Below are 19,068 nucleotides of genomic sequence, written 5' to 3'. Positions count from 1 at the left end.
TGATGTCTCATTTTGTTGTAGGAAATGCCCTTTTTAAATGTAGTTTAATGGCTAAGACTTTTATATCGCTATAAAAGTTTCCAAAAGTGTATTTGAGGTACAAACAGTGCAGGTACATCCGAGTCTTGTTTTTTTTTCTCTTACGTAGGACAGAAGACTGATGAGGATGGCGGTAAATGAGGTAAAAGCAGCAATCAGCTCCAGGTGTCTCTGATATGGCTCAAATGCCACGGGGGGGGCTGCAGCAGTTAGCCGGAGGAGACCTGTACGGGCCGATGCATGGGGCTCCCAGCCCAGATGGGAGGGAACGGGGTGGGAGGGGCAGTAAGAGAGAGGGAGACACTGAGAGTGGGTGAGGCAATTGGGAGAAACAGAGTGAGACAGATAGGAGAGGGGCGAGGAAAAATGCCCCTCGTCGCCTCTCATTCTGACGCACACATGCAAGCAAAACATGCACGCGCACACGCGGATCTTCAAAGCCGACTGCTTTCACAGTCTCCCTATTAGCTAAAGAGATTACATCTGGGGCCCTGAACCAAATAAATAAGGTGAGAGGAGTGTCAGAGCTCAGTCTGCTCCACCTCAGGATCCTCTCAGCACTTCAGTGGTGAGCAGAAAGGAAACACACTCTAAATCAGAGGGACATTGAGAGAGCTGGACACAGCAGGGATTACACTTTTTTTCCTACTGTGGATTCCTCTCGTTTCATCAAGAACAGATTCGCTGGCCTGTTGCATTCGGGTCGCTTTGACGTTCTTCTCCAGAACATTTTCGTTGTCTCTTGCTGTCCTTGTTTTCCCCCGTCCGACAGGGGTTCTTCAGTGGATTGTACGTGGGAGAGCAGGAGGAGGTGAAGCAGTTCCCCACGGAGGTGTTTTGAGTTATGGATGTTGACACATTCCTTCTGGACACGAGGGGAACCGGATCCAGCCTGAGCAGCACAAGCAGACGCAACCGCCACGGACGTTTCACGGGGCTGCACCTCCTGGTATCACCCTTTCTCCCGTCCAGCTCTTCAGCATGTACCTTTCTGTGAGGCTCTTCCCAGTCTTCCGAGCTCCAAGACAATGTGCAAATGGAAAGTGACTAAGGGTGCCTCAGCCTGGTTCCGTCTGTCCTGCCTTTCCCTGCCGCTGCTGCTCCTGCTCCTGTGTTCGGCTTTGCCTGTGGCCTGCCATGACTCCCACAGGGCCGTACGCGCCCCGAGGGGCGCCAACTCCTCGTCGTCTGCCGTGGTGGGGCGGCATGTGCGCAGCTACAACCACCTCACGGGGGATGTGCACAGGAGGAAACTCTTCTCCTACCAGAAGTTCTTTCTCAGGATCGATAAGAACGGAAAAGTCAATGGCACCAAAAGCAAGGATGATCCGTACAGTAAGTAATGACCATTTTTCTCCTCTTTCTTTTCACATGTGGGTCCCATAGAAGAAATGGCACTGCTTATTTCCTGCCTCCTTTGATTTCGGAGTCAAACATCCAGCACATAATATAAACCTTACTTGATGTTGGTGGGCGCGAGCTGCTGTGCGTGGAGCTGGGCTTTGCATGCGATGCTAAGAGGTAGTCAGCCCTAATGTTGGTCCTTTGGTTTAAGTGCCCAGATTTATTCATAGCCAGTTTCCTGGAACCAATTTTAAAATACCAGGGTAGCCCTTTTTCTGTAAAATATGCAAAACTTTGGAAGTTACTCCCTGAAAATCACGCAGTACATCAGTTATCTTTATTAGTGCTCCCTTCTTGCTGCAATAAATGGCTTTTTATTAATTTAAAGCTTATGTCAGGCAGTTTTATGTTAAAAGTGTAATCACGTTCAATCATAAATCATCTTTAAATAATCAGAAGAATTTCAACTTTAATTTCACTGTTTGTGGCATGTCCAGACACCCGGCAAGGAGCTCGAAGCACCTGGCCACCACACTTCGAAAACTCCCACTGCACTTTTTTCGTTAGTAGGTTGCACACACATTGCCACTAATAAAAAAAAGCTTTGACATATGGGTCCCATGTGCGTGCTGCTAAGCTTTTTTAGACAAAGGTGTGCTGGAACTCCGCAAGACATGGCTGTGGGTATTTCAATTAGCCTAAATGCCTCTTAAATGTGTTGCACAGAAAGTCTCTTAATAAATCCAAGCCCGAGCTTGAAGAGTTTTCGAAAGCTTTCAACTACCATCAAAGAGTTTGTCCAGAAAGCTGGACAGTGTTAGATGTCCAGTGTTGTAGATGTTGAACATTCACATGATTATCTTTTTGAACATAATTATATGATAAGATTGTCAGCTATTTATTTAAATTAAACATAATACATACATATATATATATATATATATATATAGGATTTTGTACTAATACCAACAGTATGCCTGTGATCTCTGTAACAAAAATTCCTGCCACTTGCTTACCACATGTGAAAATTGCACTGTCCTCATTAGCTCCCACAGTGACCCTTAGGCATGAAACATACTGGTAATAATATTCCAGCCAGATGCACTGGTCGGGATTCACATCTCATTTCAGTGCTGATATATCTGAAGTGTGGATATGGCCTGGAATGTCTGCGGGAGGCATAGCAAAGGGGAACCACTTGTTGGTGAATGGATCATTTCTCCAAAACAGATTGGACCTCTTCCATCCCTCTGCTTTCCCTGCGTTTTTTTGCGGACGCTATAATTGAATTCGAAGGGCCTCTGGTGCCCACAAGGTAGCAGCAGTGCTCCCCGTGTCCCTTTGCTTTAAAACAGCGGCGCAGTGCAATGTTAGTGCTCGGCGTTTACAACAGGCGTGTTTGCTTGATTTATTCTGTAATCAGAGACCATTGTTGTTGCCGCAAATGCCCGTGAAAAGGGCAGAAATGAGTGGCTTGCTATGTTATGTATCATCATGCACTTGAAACATCAAAACATCCTCAAATGATTTTACTCCAGTTGGAGCCACTGGCATTTTAAAAGGAACCAGTCCCTTTGCGGTGTAATATTTCTCTCAAGTTAACAAAAAGAATATTCCCATGAACAGCACGGCATGTTATTGTATATAGTCTGACGTCATGTCGACAATAATCTTTGTGTTTGATGGCCCGGTGTTTGAATGGAGCTAAACTTTACGAAGAGGGAAAAGGCTGTGCACACTATATCTGTGCCTGTCAAACTCATAAAATAAAATAAAAATGTTATATTGGCTTTGCATTCTGTTGAAAGTAATAGTCGAATGAACTGAAGGTCAGGATTTTTCCTGCATGAGCATAACTTCAGCCAGAGTTACAGAATATAAGAAGTATAAGATGTTACCTATTTTGTTTACCAAATTCTGCAGTTTTAATGAGACATTAATAGTCTATTTACCAGCAGTGCACATATAAAATGTCACATCTTGATGTGAAATTTACATTTACACCACCGTAAACACTCGCAGTAAATCAAAAGCCCGTATTTTATGAGAGGGCCAATATTTGTTTTGCATATTTGATGTGGAAAAATATTTGCAGAGAGCCTAAGTATGATAGATTGTTACATTTCCCAGATTCAAACTCCTAGTCAGAGAGTCTCTTTGTCCATGTTTGAGGTTCTCAAGTCCAGCCTTCTTTAGTTTTCAAGTCCACAAAAGACCTGTCTATGTGCTGCTTGAAATCCTATCCCACCCATATTGTTTGATTTTCTTTCAGAATCCATCAGCTCAGTATCACTTTTGTCACATTGTGTCTCCCCCAAGACATTTTTGGAAATGGCACCCCGTGCTGGAACTCGGAGCTGTCCTCGGTGTATTGAGCGAGCCTAACAACAAGCTCACTGTGATGCAAAAGCTCTCACAAGGACCGGCCCGAGTTGAATCTTTCTTTTCCTGTTTTGATCTTGTTTGCCCTCTCTTTCCTCTGCGCAATTGTTTTGTGTTTATCACACGGTCCTCGTGCTGAAGTAAAGTCCGAATCAACACGGGTGCAAAACCTGTGGTGTAGTTCAGCGGCATTGGCATGGCCGGAGGAAATTGTTAATGAGGATCATTAGGCCTTGACAGCTTTGATTGAGGGGATGTGTTCGATCGGAGTTCAACTACTGGTTGAATCTTAAGGTCTAAAGTGCAGGGGTCTTTCCAATCATCGTGTCAGCTCTTGGGCAGCAGATCAAACAAGGGTCAGGCCAGCGGTCATTATACGTCTCACTTCATTTGGGGGCAGTTTAATCTAATAGGGCTCAATTAAGAATACAGATTATTGCTGGTCTAATGAAGTGTTTCCAGGCCAAATTCCATTAGCTTTGCTCGGAGTGGTACTCTTGTTTTTCTTCATGATAGAACATTTATATAAATTGCTAGTTTTAATTCAGGTGTCAAGGTTCAGCCACATGCATACAAAGCAGCTTAACAACAAACCTCTTACTGGATGAAATAGCTTGTTTGCTAAATGATAGTGAACGCTCATAACCTGTCTTTCCGCCTACGTTCAATCAGCTTCTGTCGGTTTACCTCATATAAAAGCTGTTTTGTCATTTTAATGAGAGAGAAAGATGAATAAGCGTATTCTGCCAAGTGTTTCTCAGAAACTAGAGTGCAGGGACACTGGCCTGCTGGGTAGTGTTGCACTGCATTGTTGTTATGACTTCAGAGGGCCTCTCGCTGAGGCTGGTGTGATGTTAAATGCTTCATCAGGAACAGTAACAAGATAACTGCATGCCAGCTGATGCTAGTTAACTCTTTCCTTGTCATTGACTGAATTTTCTAGCTTTCCGTGTTTTCACTATTATACGGTAGGGGGGGCGCTATTATGCGTAATAGAGTAGAGAAACTCCGGATCAAAACACAGACAGATAAAGGAGCAGAAACAAGCGATAAAAGCATTGCTTATGCACGTTGTAGCTGTATTTGTTGCCTATAATGCAGAAATAGATTTCACATCTGGAAGAGAGGCGTACACAAGTTTTTTGTGTTAGCTACGTTCGGGGGTTTTTGTGCATAAGTTTGTTTTCTCTGTATCATATATACGCACATTTGTGAAATGATCTTAAATCAAATGTAGGAGGGATTCTATTTAGCATTTTATAAATGAGGCCCCTGGATTCATTCTCTTATTTATTATTTGCATCAACAACAAATAAACTAAAATTACCCACTTTAACACTGAACCTTCTTTATGAGCATCAGGTGATATTTGTTCTGCATCATTCTGCCACCATGATCAGAATTGAAGTATCCTCATGTAACGTAAAGAGCTGTGCAGGTTAAACATCACTCTCCTGGCCTCAAGAGGCACACTTGCGACTGACGCTTGCGTGCGCCCTTGTTATCGTGCGAGTAGGTGCGAGTAGTACCAGTGTGGGTGCGAGTAGGACCAGTTACACTTGCTGTTATACTGATAGGCCTATACAGTATACTAATTTAAAAGGCTTGGTTAATGCACACAATGTAAATAAGTGTGATTTGGTCATAGTGCTCAACCACTCCAAAAAGCATGTTGCAAACAAGACATTTTGACACAATGATTAATTGCAGCCTTACTAGTTAGTGATAATTTTCATGTGAAATCTGCATGACTGTACGTTTATCATAACATCAGTATATTCAGTCAGCTCCTGCTTCATAGCTCAAATGTAGATGTAAAATTACTCACTAGTGAAAATGAACATATGCAATGTGTACAGTATGTGCTCTCTGTGGTTACGGTGCCCGTTTATAGCTCCCGTGGGAAATCCCAACCACACAAGTAATAAAAGTGATTTATGAGGATTGAGCTGATGTGCAAAAGGTTAGTGCCAGTGTTTCATTCTCTTTGACCTTGATGTCCTCATATACTTTCTCCTTTCTGATTCATAAATAACAGAGCTGTTTTTACAAGACATCTCTACAAGATCCATGGCCCTCAGAAAAAAAATCCAACTTGCTGATAACTTTGACATGTTTCCTTATAAGTTGTCTAAATTTTCTTCCTTCTACTGTATTCTAATGTTCAAAATGTTGGGGTCAGTAAGATTGTTTTTGTTTTGTTTTTAAGAAAAAAGAAAATATTAAGCAACACAACTGTTTTCAACATTGATGATAATAATTAGAAATATTTCTTGAGCACCGAATCAGCATACAGTAGAACGATTTCTGAAGGATCATGTGACACTAAAGACTGTTGATGATGTTGGAAATTCAGCTTTGCCATTACAGGAATAAATTACTGTAGTTCGTTTTTTTTTTTACAATATCACTGTTTTACTGTATTTTCCACAAGTTGTATTCTATAGTTTTACTGTGTAAACTTAGATAAAGTTTTACTTAGATTTTCAAAATGACGAGTCCATTAAACCCACAGCACATGTGTAAATTCTGTAGTTGCAGCTCAACATCTTCATCTAGTTAATGCATCCATTTTTCCCATGCTGAAAGTTCAACCTGGAGGAGTGGAAGACCAGATGTATGCCTAACCTCTGACCCCATTACCTAAAGCAGAGTGCCATTTGTGCCAAGGGGTGTGCAGGAGAGAAACACCACTGTCTCTTTTCTGCTAAGGTCTATCTGATTACCAACAGACAGTGACCGAATGCACACTTGCCGACCGCTGGGACAAAAAAAATGTACGTTCAGGAAACAATCACTGTACAACACTACTGATCATTGAGCAATTTATAGTGTAACACAGATGTAACATCTTAAGCCAGGTACAGGGAGTCTTGATAACTGTACAATCTACTGTACAAATACCCATTGTTCTCTTTATATTTATCGAGCCTTTAACTAGGAAAGGCTGAGGGAACAGGACTTTGCAATGTCTTTCAGTGTCCTATTAATCTGTTAAGTGTTTGACATGCTACAATACTGGACAAATGTATAGCTGAGAGCAGGGTGAAGTTTTCCTCAAACAGATCTTCTCACAAGCTCCAAGGGGAATTCCTAAGCGATGTGTGCTTGAACAGATGGCGGTGGTTGGGGCATCAAAGCACTGAAGTGAGACCAGGGACAGTGTGAGCAGAGATGCATCTGGCCAGTCAAAAAAGTGAGCAGGACGTTTGAGTGGTCTTGCTTTGGTCCCCATTAAGATGGGTGTCTGCTAGGAGGAGGTTGGAATCTGTTTGCAGCCACAGAAGGTCGTCTGAGTGTTTGGTTATCTTATGTGTGTGTTTGGGGATGGTGCATGCATGGTTTCATGTGCTTGTGAGCGCGCAAAGTGTTTCAGTGGTTTCATTGCCCTGGCAATGCAATGAACAGATTTGTCTGTCATCAAAAATTGGTTGAGCAGTTTACATGGTGGTTAACAAATGCCTGGAGAGTTAGTCAAACAAAAACATGATCCTTAAAATCCTCTGATGGCCTTGAATATGTGAAAAGAGTTTTAAACAGATTGTTCACCCAAATATTAAAATTAATATAATAAATAATGTGTGTGTGTGTGTGTGTGTGTATATATATATATATATATATATATATATATATATCCTTACCACTTGTTTCAGTATAATGATAATGAAAGTGAATGAAGTGAAGTCATAAAATCATAAACAAAGATACAAATAAATATTTTGAATCAGATCTTTTCAATGAATCAGTTGATCCAGTGCACAAAATGGGTCTGAATCACAAATCCGACAGGTTATCAAGTTTGATGCTGATGCTGACAGAATTTTTTTTTTTGGGTGAACTAACCGTGCAACAAATAAAAAAAACTAATTTTATACTAAATAATTATTAATAAAAAAAATATATATTTTTATTAATTCGAATACATATAATTTCTCTCAGTTCATATAATCTCAGTCCTCTCTTAAATAAATCTTAAATCAACCCATTATGGGGAAATGAGTATATGGAGCCTATATGCAACTGGAAGAGAGAAAGAAGAATTGTATTGTGACTGTTTTAATGAGTCACATTTTAGCAGATTTATAGCAGGAAAACAGCACTACTGTTTTCACTACTGACCAGTGGCGGGCCGTGCATTTCACACCTAGGCCTTCAGTGATGTCCAACCTGAATTAATAACGAAAAACAGTGAAATTCCTGTTTTTATTTTGCACCGGCAGTTATAGGGTTAATGCGGTGAGTTCGGGAAAGGCTGGGTAGAGAGAAACGAGCGAGTGCGTTCGGCTGGCTACAGTGGTTCTTGCGTTCTGATTATAAATTCAGAAAAGGAAACTCTCTTGTCTTGTCCTTCAATGGTTACAAAAGTATTAATGTTTGAAAAAAGAAGTTGTTTCGATCATAAATTTACAAGAAAAATTAGGAAGAAAATATTATGCACGGACAAAAACGGGGGCAAAAAATGCATTATACTCACCAAAACTACTGCCTATTTTTTTTTTTACACAAAATCCATTCTAATTTATTTCCTCAAAAAGACTTGAATTGGTTGTACAGGTTTGTCTGTGCGTTTCAGTCCCAGCAACCTTTTCTATCGCCATCGAGGTTAATGTGCTGAAAGTCCAGTCTGTCCCGTCGTATTTCTGGCATAAGTTTTAATTGGCTTTAGTGCTGCGAGTGTCTGCTCGACAGAAGCAGTAAACCGGGAAAACACCGCAAAACATGACGATGTGTAACGTTAGAGCCGACACAAGCTCTCACACAGATTTTTGAACGATATCAATTCAAAATCAGCCCTGGCATAACTTTACATTGCAGTCTGTTCTGTTTTTACCCGGACAGATCGATAGAGATCCGTGACTCTGCGTAAGCTGAATAAAGCTGAATAAGGGATTTTTTCCGGTAGGTTTGAACCTGCTGGTGGTCGAGGAAGGAAAGAAACATTAATTTGTGGGTTGAAAAACTATTAAATCTACAGGAATATATTTTAGTTTACACAGTTCGCTACAGATGCGGTTAGCTAGCTCTGACTACCAGTAATAATAGTACACGCTCTGACCATCCAATCAAAGGGCGTGAAAATGCTTACGTTATTGTATGCCTGCTAGATGGCCCCGGTGCATTCAACTCGAAATCTGATTGGCTTATTAAATCTGACTGATTATCTGATTGGTTAAAGCAACAGTTTCATTGCCATTCATTTTAAGCTACAGGCGCCCGCACTATCGATTCTGAAGGCCTCGAGGCAGATATATTTGACCATGGCAACACATGATGGCTGAAATATGATTGGATAAAAGCGCTAAAATAAACATATACTACTGGAAGCAGCGCAACCAAGAGAAAAACTATGACATTACGAGAATGGACTATTGGGAATCATGTAATACTCATTCATAAAATATATATATTAAAGTTCAAGTCAGTGATTCTGATAATGTTTAGGCCAGCAGAGAAGGCCTTGCTGGCCCTGACGGCCCACCACTGCTACTGACCCATTATGTAACATGAAATAACTTCACGTAACTATTTCTTGTGTATTAAGCACAGACCAGGACATGCACATTCAAACCGTATGCCCCTGGGAAATCACATCATCCGTATTTGGATCACACATCAAGTCACAGGCCAGTGGCAAGTCATGTGTTCCTTTTGTTTTTCTTTAGGCCAAGCACACTACAAGACTGAAGTTTGCCTGTGCACATTTAAAGATTCACAAGTTCTTCTACGCACTGTCACAGACTTTCAATTACACTTCTAAACCAAAATACAACATTTGACTTCTGTTTCCCACTGTCACCTTCCTTTTGCCTTCAGTGTTGTAGTGTGTGCTTGGCTTGGCAGGTCATTATTTTTCGGCACAAGATATTGATCTAGAGCCCTGAAGAGAGATATTTAGAGGCAGATGTGCCGTGGTGTTATGTGCTATGAGTTCTCGGAAGATAACTGGTGGATGAGAGGGAGAACAGATTGCCAATAGGTTTGCATTGCTCTCCTCTATTAGCAAGTTTCAGTAGGAAAATCAGCAACCAAAGCCTGTTTATGAGGTGCTGAAAAAACGAAGGAAAAAAATCATCAATCATCACAAAAAGATTTTATGCTCTCAAAAAGTCGTGTTATTCTGAGTCTGTCTGCAGAGTCCACATGCTTTCTGTAAACTATCTTGTGCACTGCAGAAAGGCTCATTTAAAAACAAACGAAAATCCAGATATCCAAGGTACATCAATTTCATTTTTAACATGACAGAGGATGCACAGACATGACCGAGAACATCAGTTTATCGTCATCTGATCTGATGCGTGGCTATTAACATGAAAAATGTTGCATTTCTTCATACAATCCAGCACACTCTGCTAATGAAAAGAGGTGACAAAATCCTACATATCTTATGGCTATTCGTAATTATTTTATGTTTTTGTGAATTGGTGGCTAATTCGTTTGAATTCATGATTTCATTCACACGTTTTCGTACGATCTGCTTACACCCCAGTGTCAGGTTTGTTTAGGGGTGGGTTAAAGAGTTGACCTTCATGCTTCCTTAAAAAAAAAATTTTTTTGTACGATTCACACAATACAAATTAATACGAAATAGCCACCTTGTAACATAGTCCCGTTTTCCTGTAAGAACAGGTTGTAAAATCTTCAAAAGGTCGGCATACAAACACATTCACAGTCCTCCCAGCCAGAGTTCATTCAAAGTCACTCTATTTCAGCAGAACCAGGAGAGTAGGATAATGAGACCGGCCCCCCAGACCCGTCCACTGATCTCCCCGAGCCCAGGAGCCAGGGGCCCGCAGAGCCCAGATCAAAGGTGCAAGTCACTGTCATCAGAAGCCAATGACGGGTCAGCTGCAAAGATGCCTTTTAATGGGGACCCTTTTTCCTTTACGGTCTGTAGAAGGGGGGTTAATTGAAAAGACGTGCGCGTCAGAGGCGTGGCAGTCCAAGGTTCCCAGGACAATTAAGCACCCTGGTGTAATATATGACTTGACTTATACGGACTTTGCACCGGTGTGGAGAGCTGACAAGCAGTTGAGGGTTCCCAAGTGCAAGTATGATTCTTATTTTGACGTCTGGAAACGATCCAATCTGGACGCTGCTAGGGAAAGGTCCGTCTGCCTGATAAAAATTGTTGTTTTCAAACATGTTTGAAGTGGATGGGGGTCTCTTTCACTCTCTCGCAAGCTTTGGTAGTGATGCAGGTCGCACGAGGCTACAAATATGAGGCTGCGGGGTTTTTGTAATTACCACAAGATGCGATAACCTGAGTTCTGTCACTCTGCCAAGAAAACACTGAACGCCGTTAAGCTGGAAGGGGGGCGGCCACCTACAGAGCCTGGGGCAGAAGCCAAGTCTACTGAGGGAAGATCACGCTAGGCTACGGGTGGGACTCTCTGGACCACCGTTGGGCCACGGGCAGTGTAATGTCACAGACACATGGCCGGGTATGGGTAAGGTGGGGCCAGGCTTGTTAAAACGCTAAGGCTTTTAAGTCTTTGTAATCTGAGCCCTAATGGGGAGTAAAACAAGAATACTTGGAGGATTAGGTTGCACCACGAAAGAAAATTCTCTCACATTTTTTTTAAGAGAATGTCTTGGCTAGTGCTTTGAATAATGCAGGCGGTGAAATCGTGTTTGTCAGAATACCGGAGCACCATGATATAGATGTAACAAAACATTGGGTCTGCCAGGAAAACTGTTTAATAGTAATCACGCTCTTATGAGTCAAGGAATTGCTGTCTGTAGAGCAGCGGTTCTCAAACTGTGCTCTGTGAGGGATTCCAAGTGGTTGGCAAGTTGACTAGCGGATAGTAAAATAATAAATATATAAAATATTTATAATTGACAAAAAACACCAAAATTAATTCAAAATGAATTACGTCAGTAAAAAAAACTTATATTATTTTCAATTTGTTATAAAGAGCTTCTGCTACTTTGATAATGTAACTGATAGTTATCAGTTATAGGCTATTTTAAACACAAAGGACAATTTGTATGCCATTTAAAACTAGGTAATTGTTTTAAGTAGTTTGAAGTTTCCCTCAGACTTGGGGTGTTAGGTGGTCTGCCGGTAATGTTAAAGTGGTCCACCATCTGATTAAGTTTGAGAACCACTGCTGTAGAGGTTTGCTCAGTTTTAACTCTTACATGACTGCGCAGACGCACTTTAATGAGCCAAATAAAACTGTAACAGACTTGTTGCACGCACAGCTGTTGTTCTTGGTAATGTCTTAAACATGTTGATTAGATAATATGTGCTTGCGAGCTTACTGCGCTTTCAGACACTGGCCTTAAAACGTTGCTCTGTACTTTTAGGTCAAATCTCACATTAAATAACTGGTACTTGGCAGAAATCTGAAATGAAAGAGAGGCAGATCTTAAATGTTTATGGTGTGGAAGAAGAAAGCATGCAGCGAGACCTGTTGCTTAGATGCCTCAGAGATGTTTTGGTTTTGTAAATCCAGCCCTTTGTTGCAGACCTGCATTTCAGCTTCAATGCAGACAGGGGAAGCACTCTTGGAACGCGTGAGGTAGTCGTATAAAAAAAAAAAAAAAACATCAGCGTGTTTTGGTTTGACAAACCACATCAAATAGCCGAAAGCAAACAGGTGCTTTCTGCCAGAAGATTCAGGCTTTATTTTGACATTGAAAGCTTTAAAGAGCAGCCACCAAATTTAGTGTAGACATGACATGTTGTTTGCCCACATGACATCACTCACACTGTGTCTGCATGTGTACACACAAATGTATGTGTCTGTATAATAGATGTTTGTTATATACTTGAGATTTGTCGTCAAAATGTATATGCGCTTGTGTCATTTTGGGCAGCCGTTCCATTGCTTTTGTCCAGTCTATTGCTCTTTGATCATGGATTATTCCCCCTTAATCCTACCAAGTCTGTGATCCCATCTCTGAGCCCCCTCCTTTTATTCTGTGGCTCTTGTTCATGAACCTGAGGCGAGGGAGGAGAGAGGACAGGAGACGAGGTCTCCTTACATCTTCTCTTGGTGACTGCAACCTGAGCCCATGTGGAAGAACTGCCTTCAGATCCACTTAATCCTCCTGTTGTAGCAGCGCTTGTGTCGCTGATCCACAGGTGTGGGTTCAATCCCTCTGCGTCACAAAACTCAGGGGGGTTTTACATCTGAAATATGCAATATATAGATTTTTTTGCTGCTATAGATCATCTGACTGATGTGTAAAGCAACCGACCACGTTTTTTGTGTGTGCAGGTTTAGGCCAGTTTATTTTAAACTAAAACGCTAAATTAAAACTACTAACTATTGTTTGGTTAACTGCAATAAAGCTGAAATAAAATATAAATTGTAGATCAAAAACTTACAGAAATAAAATTTAAGTTGAAAACTATAGAGCTAGAAATGGGGGCCGATATCGATATATATTGATGCTAAAACGATATATCGTGCAGCCCGAAATTTTTTACTGTACAAACTGTATATTCTATCCCCTAACCCCAACTGATGTATTTTAATAACGGGATCTCATATTTGTATGTACAGTATCTTTTCTACCACACGTAAATTTGCATACATTGCATACTGACAACACTGGTTCGTTTTGGGGATAAGGTTAAGTGACCATATATACCGTGCGTGCGTGCGTGTACGGTATATATATATAATATATATATATATATATATATATATATATATATATATATATATATATATATATATATATATATATATATATATATATATGGTCACACTTTAGATTAGGGTCCAATTCTCAATATTAACCAACTATTAACTATGACTTTTGCCTCAATAAACTCCTAATTACTGCTTATTAAATTAAATAGTTAAAAAGGGTAGTTGTTAAGTTTAGGTTTTGAGTAGGATTAGGGATTATGGTAATCCAGAATAAGGCATTAATATGTGGGTTATAAGTACTAATAAACAGCCAGTATAATATGCATGCTAATAAGCTAGTTAATTGTAAACATTTTAAGGAATAATACACTTAATACTAAAGCAAGTAATGTCCAATAAAGGTTGGTTTAAAGCACTTAATGACATGTTCAGATTTTCCATGACCTAATCTAAAGTGAGAACTATTTACGGTTAATAGGTTGTTAAAGCATTAAAACGGATATTACATATGAGCTAAGTAATAATAGTTGTGTTAATTACAGTGACAATGAATGAAGAACTCGCTATTTGCATATAGCCAATTAACAATGTAGAGACAAAATATAAACTATGCATTAACTATAAATATACAGTACTGTATTACTGTATAATTATTATAAAGTGTTATACTTTTTTTACATTGCTATAATAAATGAAATTATTTGTATTGCTCATTTATTCACTTGCTTTTGAGGCTTGGTTTTATGGTTTTGATGAGTAGTTGCAGATAAAAGCACTGAGTTCACTTAAGCAGCGAGGCAAACTCAACTGCTCGTGTTCGTCAAAGGCCAGAAGCTGCAGGCAAAAGCTCTTTTAACCCCATACACAAACAACATAGGATCACATAGCCCTGTTTGCTACTAGGACATGCTTTGGTCTGGGACTAATCCCATCTAAAGCGTGATGGCTTTATGGGTTTACATAATTGCCTTTTAAAAAGCAAAACCATAATGATTACCACAACTTGGATCCCTAATGGCTGCAAAGCTTTGCCAGTATGCCTTTCAGCTCTGAAAACAATAACAACAAAGAAAGCAAAATATAACTTTTCAGCTTTTGAAGATAAGTACTCCTTTTTGCCTGGGAAGACGGAGCATTTTTGATTCTGGCATTGGGGTTATGAGGTGGATGAGATCTTTTCTGTAATGCCTTTATCTATTTACAGTGCATGTTGATATGTGTTACCTGTTCTATCAAAGCACAAATGTGCCTTCTTTCTATGTTATTATGCAATTACATGTTTCATGCGATACCAGCGGTGCACCATAAGCATTCGCATAATTCCAAAACTCGAAAAACTGCACTGCTTTTATGTGGACGTTATGTAAATGATATGTTTATGTTTGTTTTGTAGGTACACTCGAAATCAAGTCTGTGGATGTGGGCATCGTTGCCATCAAGGGGATTCAAAGCAATTACTACCTTGCAATTAACAAGAAAGGGGTGGTCTACGGGGCGGTGAGCATCATTTTCTCTTCATTTCTCTTTTAATTATAGTTAATGACTGGACTCTACAACAAATAATGATAACGTCTCACGATCCCGTCCAAACCGAAGTCGTCCTTCTTATCGGGAATTTTTAAACAACATTCAGAATTTCTAAACTATTTATAGAAATTCAGCTCTTTACAAGCTTCCAGAAAGATCCGTCAGCCCTCGGGTCCCTCTCAGAGGCTTTGATGTCAGAGAGCCTGCTCTATTTCTCATGTCTCGGGGCACTTAAAAAGCCTGGGGTTGTTTTAAAGGACAGTTCCACTCCATTGCCTGTAAATAATCCCCCGGCAAAAGTCGGCTTGAGCAAAAGAGTTCTGTTATCTTTGAAAAAGTAAGCTGAGAAGGCCCTCTTCCTTACACTGTAGTCTCTCCTCCAATGCTGCTCCATGCATGCGTTCTCCTCCATTCACAATCCAGCCATACAATCCCCAGCTCCCTCTTTGTTCCGAGTTCTCTCCAGCCCCATCGCCTTTCATTCATCCGCTCTCGTGAATGGCAAATGTTACATGAAACGGAAAAATAGCGCCAATAGTTTTCCCAAAAGTGAAATCAACTGAGAGGAAGGGGAAAGTCCTAAAATGTAATCGCCAACACCTCAGGTCTGTTGTCTTCACTGCGGAAGTATTAATCAACATAGTGACGTACGCCACCATTTATTCTATTTACGATCGGAAAAAGGGGGGTAAAATGGGGAATGAAAATAATCCTTATGATGATGCTGCCATTAGTAAAGGTCAAATTGGTGGTGGACACAGGTCATCTTATGACACATATTCATTCTGAAACAAATAATACAATTTGTTTTAAAGTAAGTATTACAAATATGTTCAATATTACTATGTACAGGCTGATCACTTTAATGTGTCAATATTTTATTGATAATAATATAACAATAATTTGTTTATAAGATAAAACATTAAATACAATATATATTTATTTTTTGAAAGCAGTGACAGAAATATTGATGATGTTAAGATGAGCGAATGTGAAAATGGTGGCGGATACAGTTTATCTTATTTCAGAATAGTTACGATAAATGAAATATTTAAAAAAAAAAATATTACACTGCTCTGTGAAATACTTGATTCTGATTGGTCAATCACGCCATCCAGCGGTATGTTATTCCCAGGTAACAACCGCTGAAAACAGATAACAGGCTCATCCGGGTTTACGCTTGCTAGGAACGTTTTTTCTTCGTGGAAGCTAATAAAATATCGAAACTCAGACAAATCAATATTTTGTGTACAGTTATTTAATCATGCGATAGCATGAAATATACTGGATACAGTGTCGTGGACTTGCTCTCTCTTGTTTCATACAAACGCAGCTGCTGCCATTTTGTGACTATTGTTTTGTACACTGTTGAATTATTAGATACAAACAGGTACGATTTTAAAACAGTATAATCTGAAATTAATATCCCTTATCTCCATAATTATTTATGTGGCGAAATGCTGTGTAATAAGTGGCATGACTGTATACCGCATCTGAATTGAATTTGCATTCAATTTATTACATTTTAAATAACTCAACAAATTGAAAAATAGACTTTTACCACATGACCAAAGATAATATCTAGAACTCACTCACACATCTTCTTCTTTCAGAGGGATTTCAGCATTGACTGCAAGCTGATAGAGCGGATCGAGGAGAACAGGTACAACACCTACGCCTCGGCAGAGTGGAGGAACAAGAAGAAGCCCATGTTCGTGGGCTTGAGCGCCAACGGGAGGCCGATGAGAGCCAAAAAGACCCGGAGAAAAAACACAGCCACACACTTTCTCCCCATTCCTATCGTGTAGCTACAACCCCACCAAAGGGAACATTTAACTGCACTGAGGAAAGACTTGGAATTTTTGGACAGTATAAAAGGGAACCGTTTGGAGAAAAGGGCACTATGTAAAGGAACTAAGAGAACACCTTTTCACTGAGTCAGACTGTTATCACATATTTTTTAAGTTATTGGCACCAGGGAAAATGTGGGACATTTTTTTATGCGAAGGAAAGGTTGGACCAAAAACCGACGGAGAGGAATCGAACATTGCAACCTCCCAGAATGAACTGAAGAGACCTTTCACAGAGTGTATTGCTTGTGTGTATTTGTGTGTGTGACCTTTGGATGCAGTTATTTATGCTGTACTAACTCATACGAAACACTCTAACAGACTCTCAAACTCTGTGACTCAGTGGACTGAAAGTTATGCAAACACTTACTGGAAGCACTTGCTCAAGGTGCAAGACTGAGAGGCCGAGACGGAGACCCCGCTTCCTACCATCCGAATTTAGTCAAGCTAGCACCATAGCGTAAAGAACTCTTAATATTATTAACATGCAAAAGCCACTGTATTTGATATCTCCATTCTTTACCTGACTGCTTTGGAATAAATTATTTATTTTATGTAATATTTAAAGAAAAACAAAGACAAAAAAACATGGAATGGACATTTTTTATCATTTATGCTCCTCTTTTAAAAAGCTATTCTATCGGTTACACATGAATAAATAAATATATTTCTCTTTACTTAGCAGAAGTTGCGTCCATGATGCTGAGAAAAGCTCATTTTCTTCTTTTATTCACTTTTCAGATGTGAAATGTATCTGTAAAACAAAAGGAATTTGCTGCACTTAGGTTTTTTGGTTACTATTTTTTTAGGTTACCCACAATTGAAAAATGAAAAAACACTTTATTGTTTCCCAAAAGAAAGAAAAAGATCCCAGTGATAACTATGAGCTCATCTCCAAAAGCATTAAAGAACTCAAAACACATACCGGTACTCTCTTCGGCCGCTGCCTCACTTATTGTCCTAGTGTCAGTCATGGAAGGGACTTTAAGCTCAGTTCACTTGTGCCCAAACAGTCTGAATTGAAACCATTCATACTTGTTTATATATTTCAGCTGTTACGAAAACCACATATAAATCTATATCCACCCTCAATGCCCTTTTGCCTCATTTTCAACTTTAAGCACAACTTTCAATCATCAAACTGTGCTTATTAGCCTGCTCACTTCAAAAGAGTCAATGCGAAGGGCATGTGGTGTGTATGTAAATATTGGCAGTAGATTATGGGCTGATTCTGATTATCTCTTCTGTAGGCCTAATGCTTTCTCTCCCTCTCAAACCTTAGGAGCAGTTCCAGTAATTACTAAGTTAAAAATTGGGTTCAAGTCTCACCTTTTATCATATCCCCTCTTGCGTTTTTGAGTTCACTTGGGAACAGTGACTTTGACTCATGGACTTTCCCAGGCAGTTCCCATTATTTGATGTGTTTGTTTAGAAGTTCTAGGTGGTTCGTAAACAACGTTCCATGTGCAATTACACCGTAAGGCTTGTAAACGAAAACCAGTAAAAAAAATTGAGGGGTACGACGTTCGGTTCGTTAACACGCTTTTGTACGAAGCACCAAACTAAAAATAGTTATTCGACGGCCCCCTTAATTTTTTGAAGGGTATGACGTTCGGTTCGTTAACACTTCTGTAAGGCATCGAACTAAAAATAGTTATTCAACAACACCGCAATGAATCAGTAGCCTATCGCGAGACAGCAGCGCATGTAGGCCTATTTGAGTTGGTCAGGGACACGAGAATTTTTTGTTCATTTACATTAATTAATTTTAAACAATAGTAATTAATTTGTAATAAACACTTTAAGTGGGCTTTTAAAAAAGTGTTAGGACTAATTTTATTTTAGATTGTTTTTAAAAGAGTGTGACGCCATATTGTGTGAGCGTAGAAATAATTCGTCCTCAGCAGCTCAAAAAAAATTTGGTCCGCAACCGCTCAAAAAAAATTTTTTGTCTGCAACCGCTCTACTCCTGAGCGCAAGTCCACCATCAGTGTTGTGTAAGGTAGGCAGGTACTATACGGTTATCCGGACCACACGCCTACCCCTAACCCCGCCCCTAAACCTACCTGTCACTGGGGTTAAGACCAACATTCGATGGCCTACCCCTAACCCCGCCCCTAAACCTACCCGTCACTGGGGTTAAGACCAATCATACGATGCCCTACCCCTAACCCCGCCCCTAAACCTACCTGTCACTGGGGTTAAGACCAATCAGGGATGACTATACGGACTATACGGTACTAAAAGACACAAGTGTGATCCGGATAACCGTATAGTTCCAGTTGGCACAAGGCATGTTTTTTGTGTTCATTTAT

General features: G+C 40.0%; 1 protein-coding gene across 1 annotated transcript; it reads left to right on the top strand.

The window, feature by feature from the left end:
* The first annotated feature begins 363 nt into the window (after positions 1-363).
* On the top strand, positions 364-17,436 carry fgf10a (fibroblast growth factor 10a). The gene is made up of 3 exons (XM_079586271.1): positions 364-1,374; positions 14,770-14,873; positions 16,517-17,436. Exons 1-3 carry the CDS (start codon positions 1,068-1,070, stop codon positions 16,709-16,711), a joined length of 606 nt encoding a protein of 201 aa, XP_079442397.1. The 5' UTR covers positions 364-1,067; the 3' UTR covers positions 16,712-17,436.
* Positions 17,437-19,068: the final 1,632 nt, after the last annotated feature.

Source organism: Phoxinus phoxinus (genome assembly GCF_949152265.1).
Source record: "Phoxinus phoxinus genome assembly, chromosome: 17".
NCBI classification, from domain to species: Eukaryota; Metazoa; Chordata; class Actinopteri; order Cypriniformes; family Leuciscidae; genus Phoxinus; species Phoxinus phoxinus.
The sequence above is the reverse complement of the archived record's forward strand: the minus strand, read 5'-3'. Positions and strand labels throughout refer to the sequence as shown.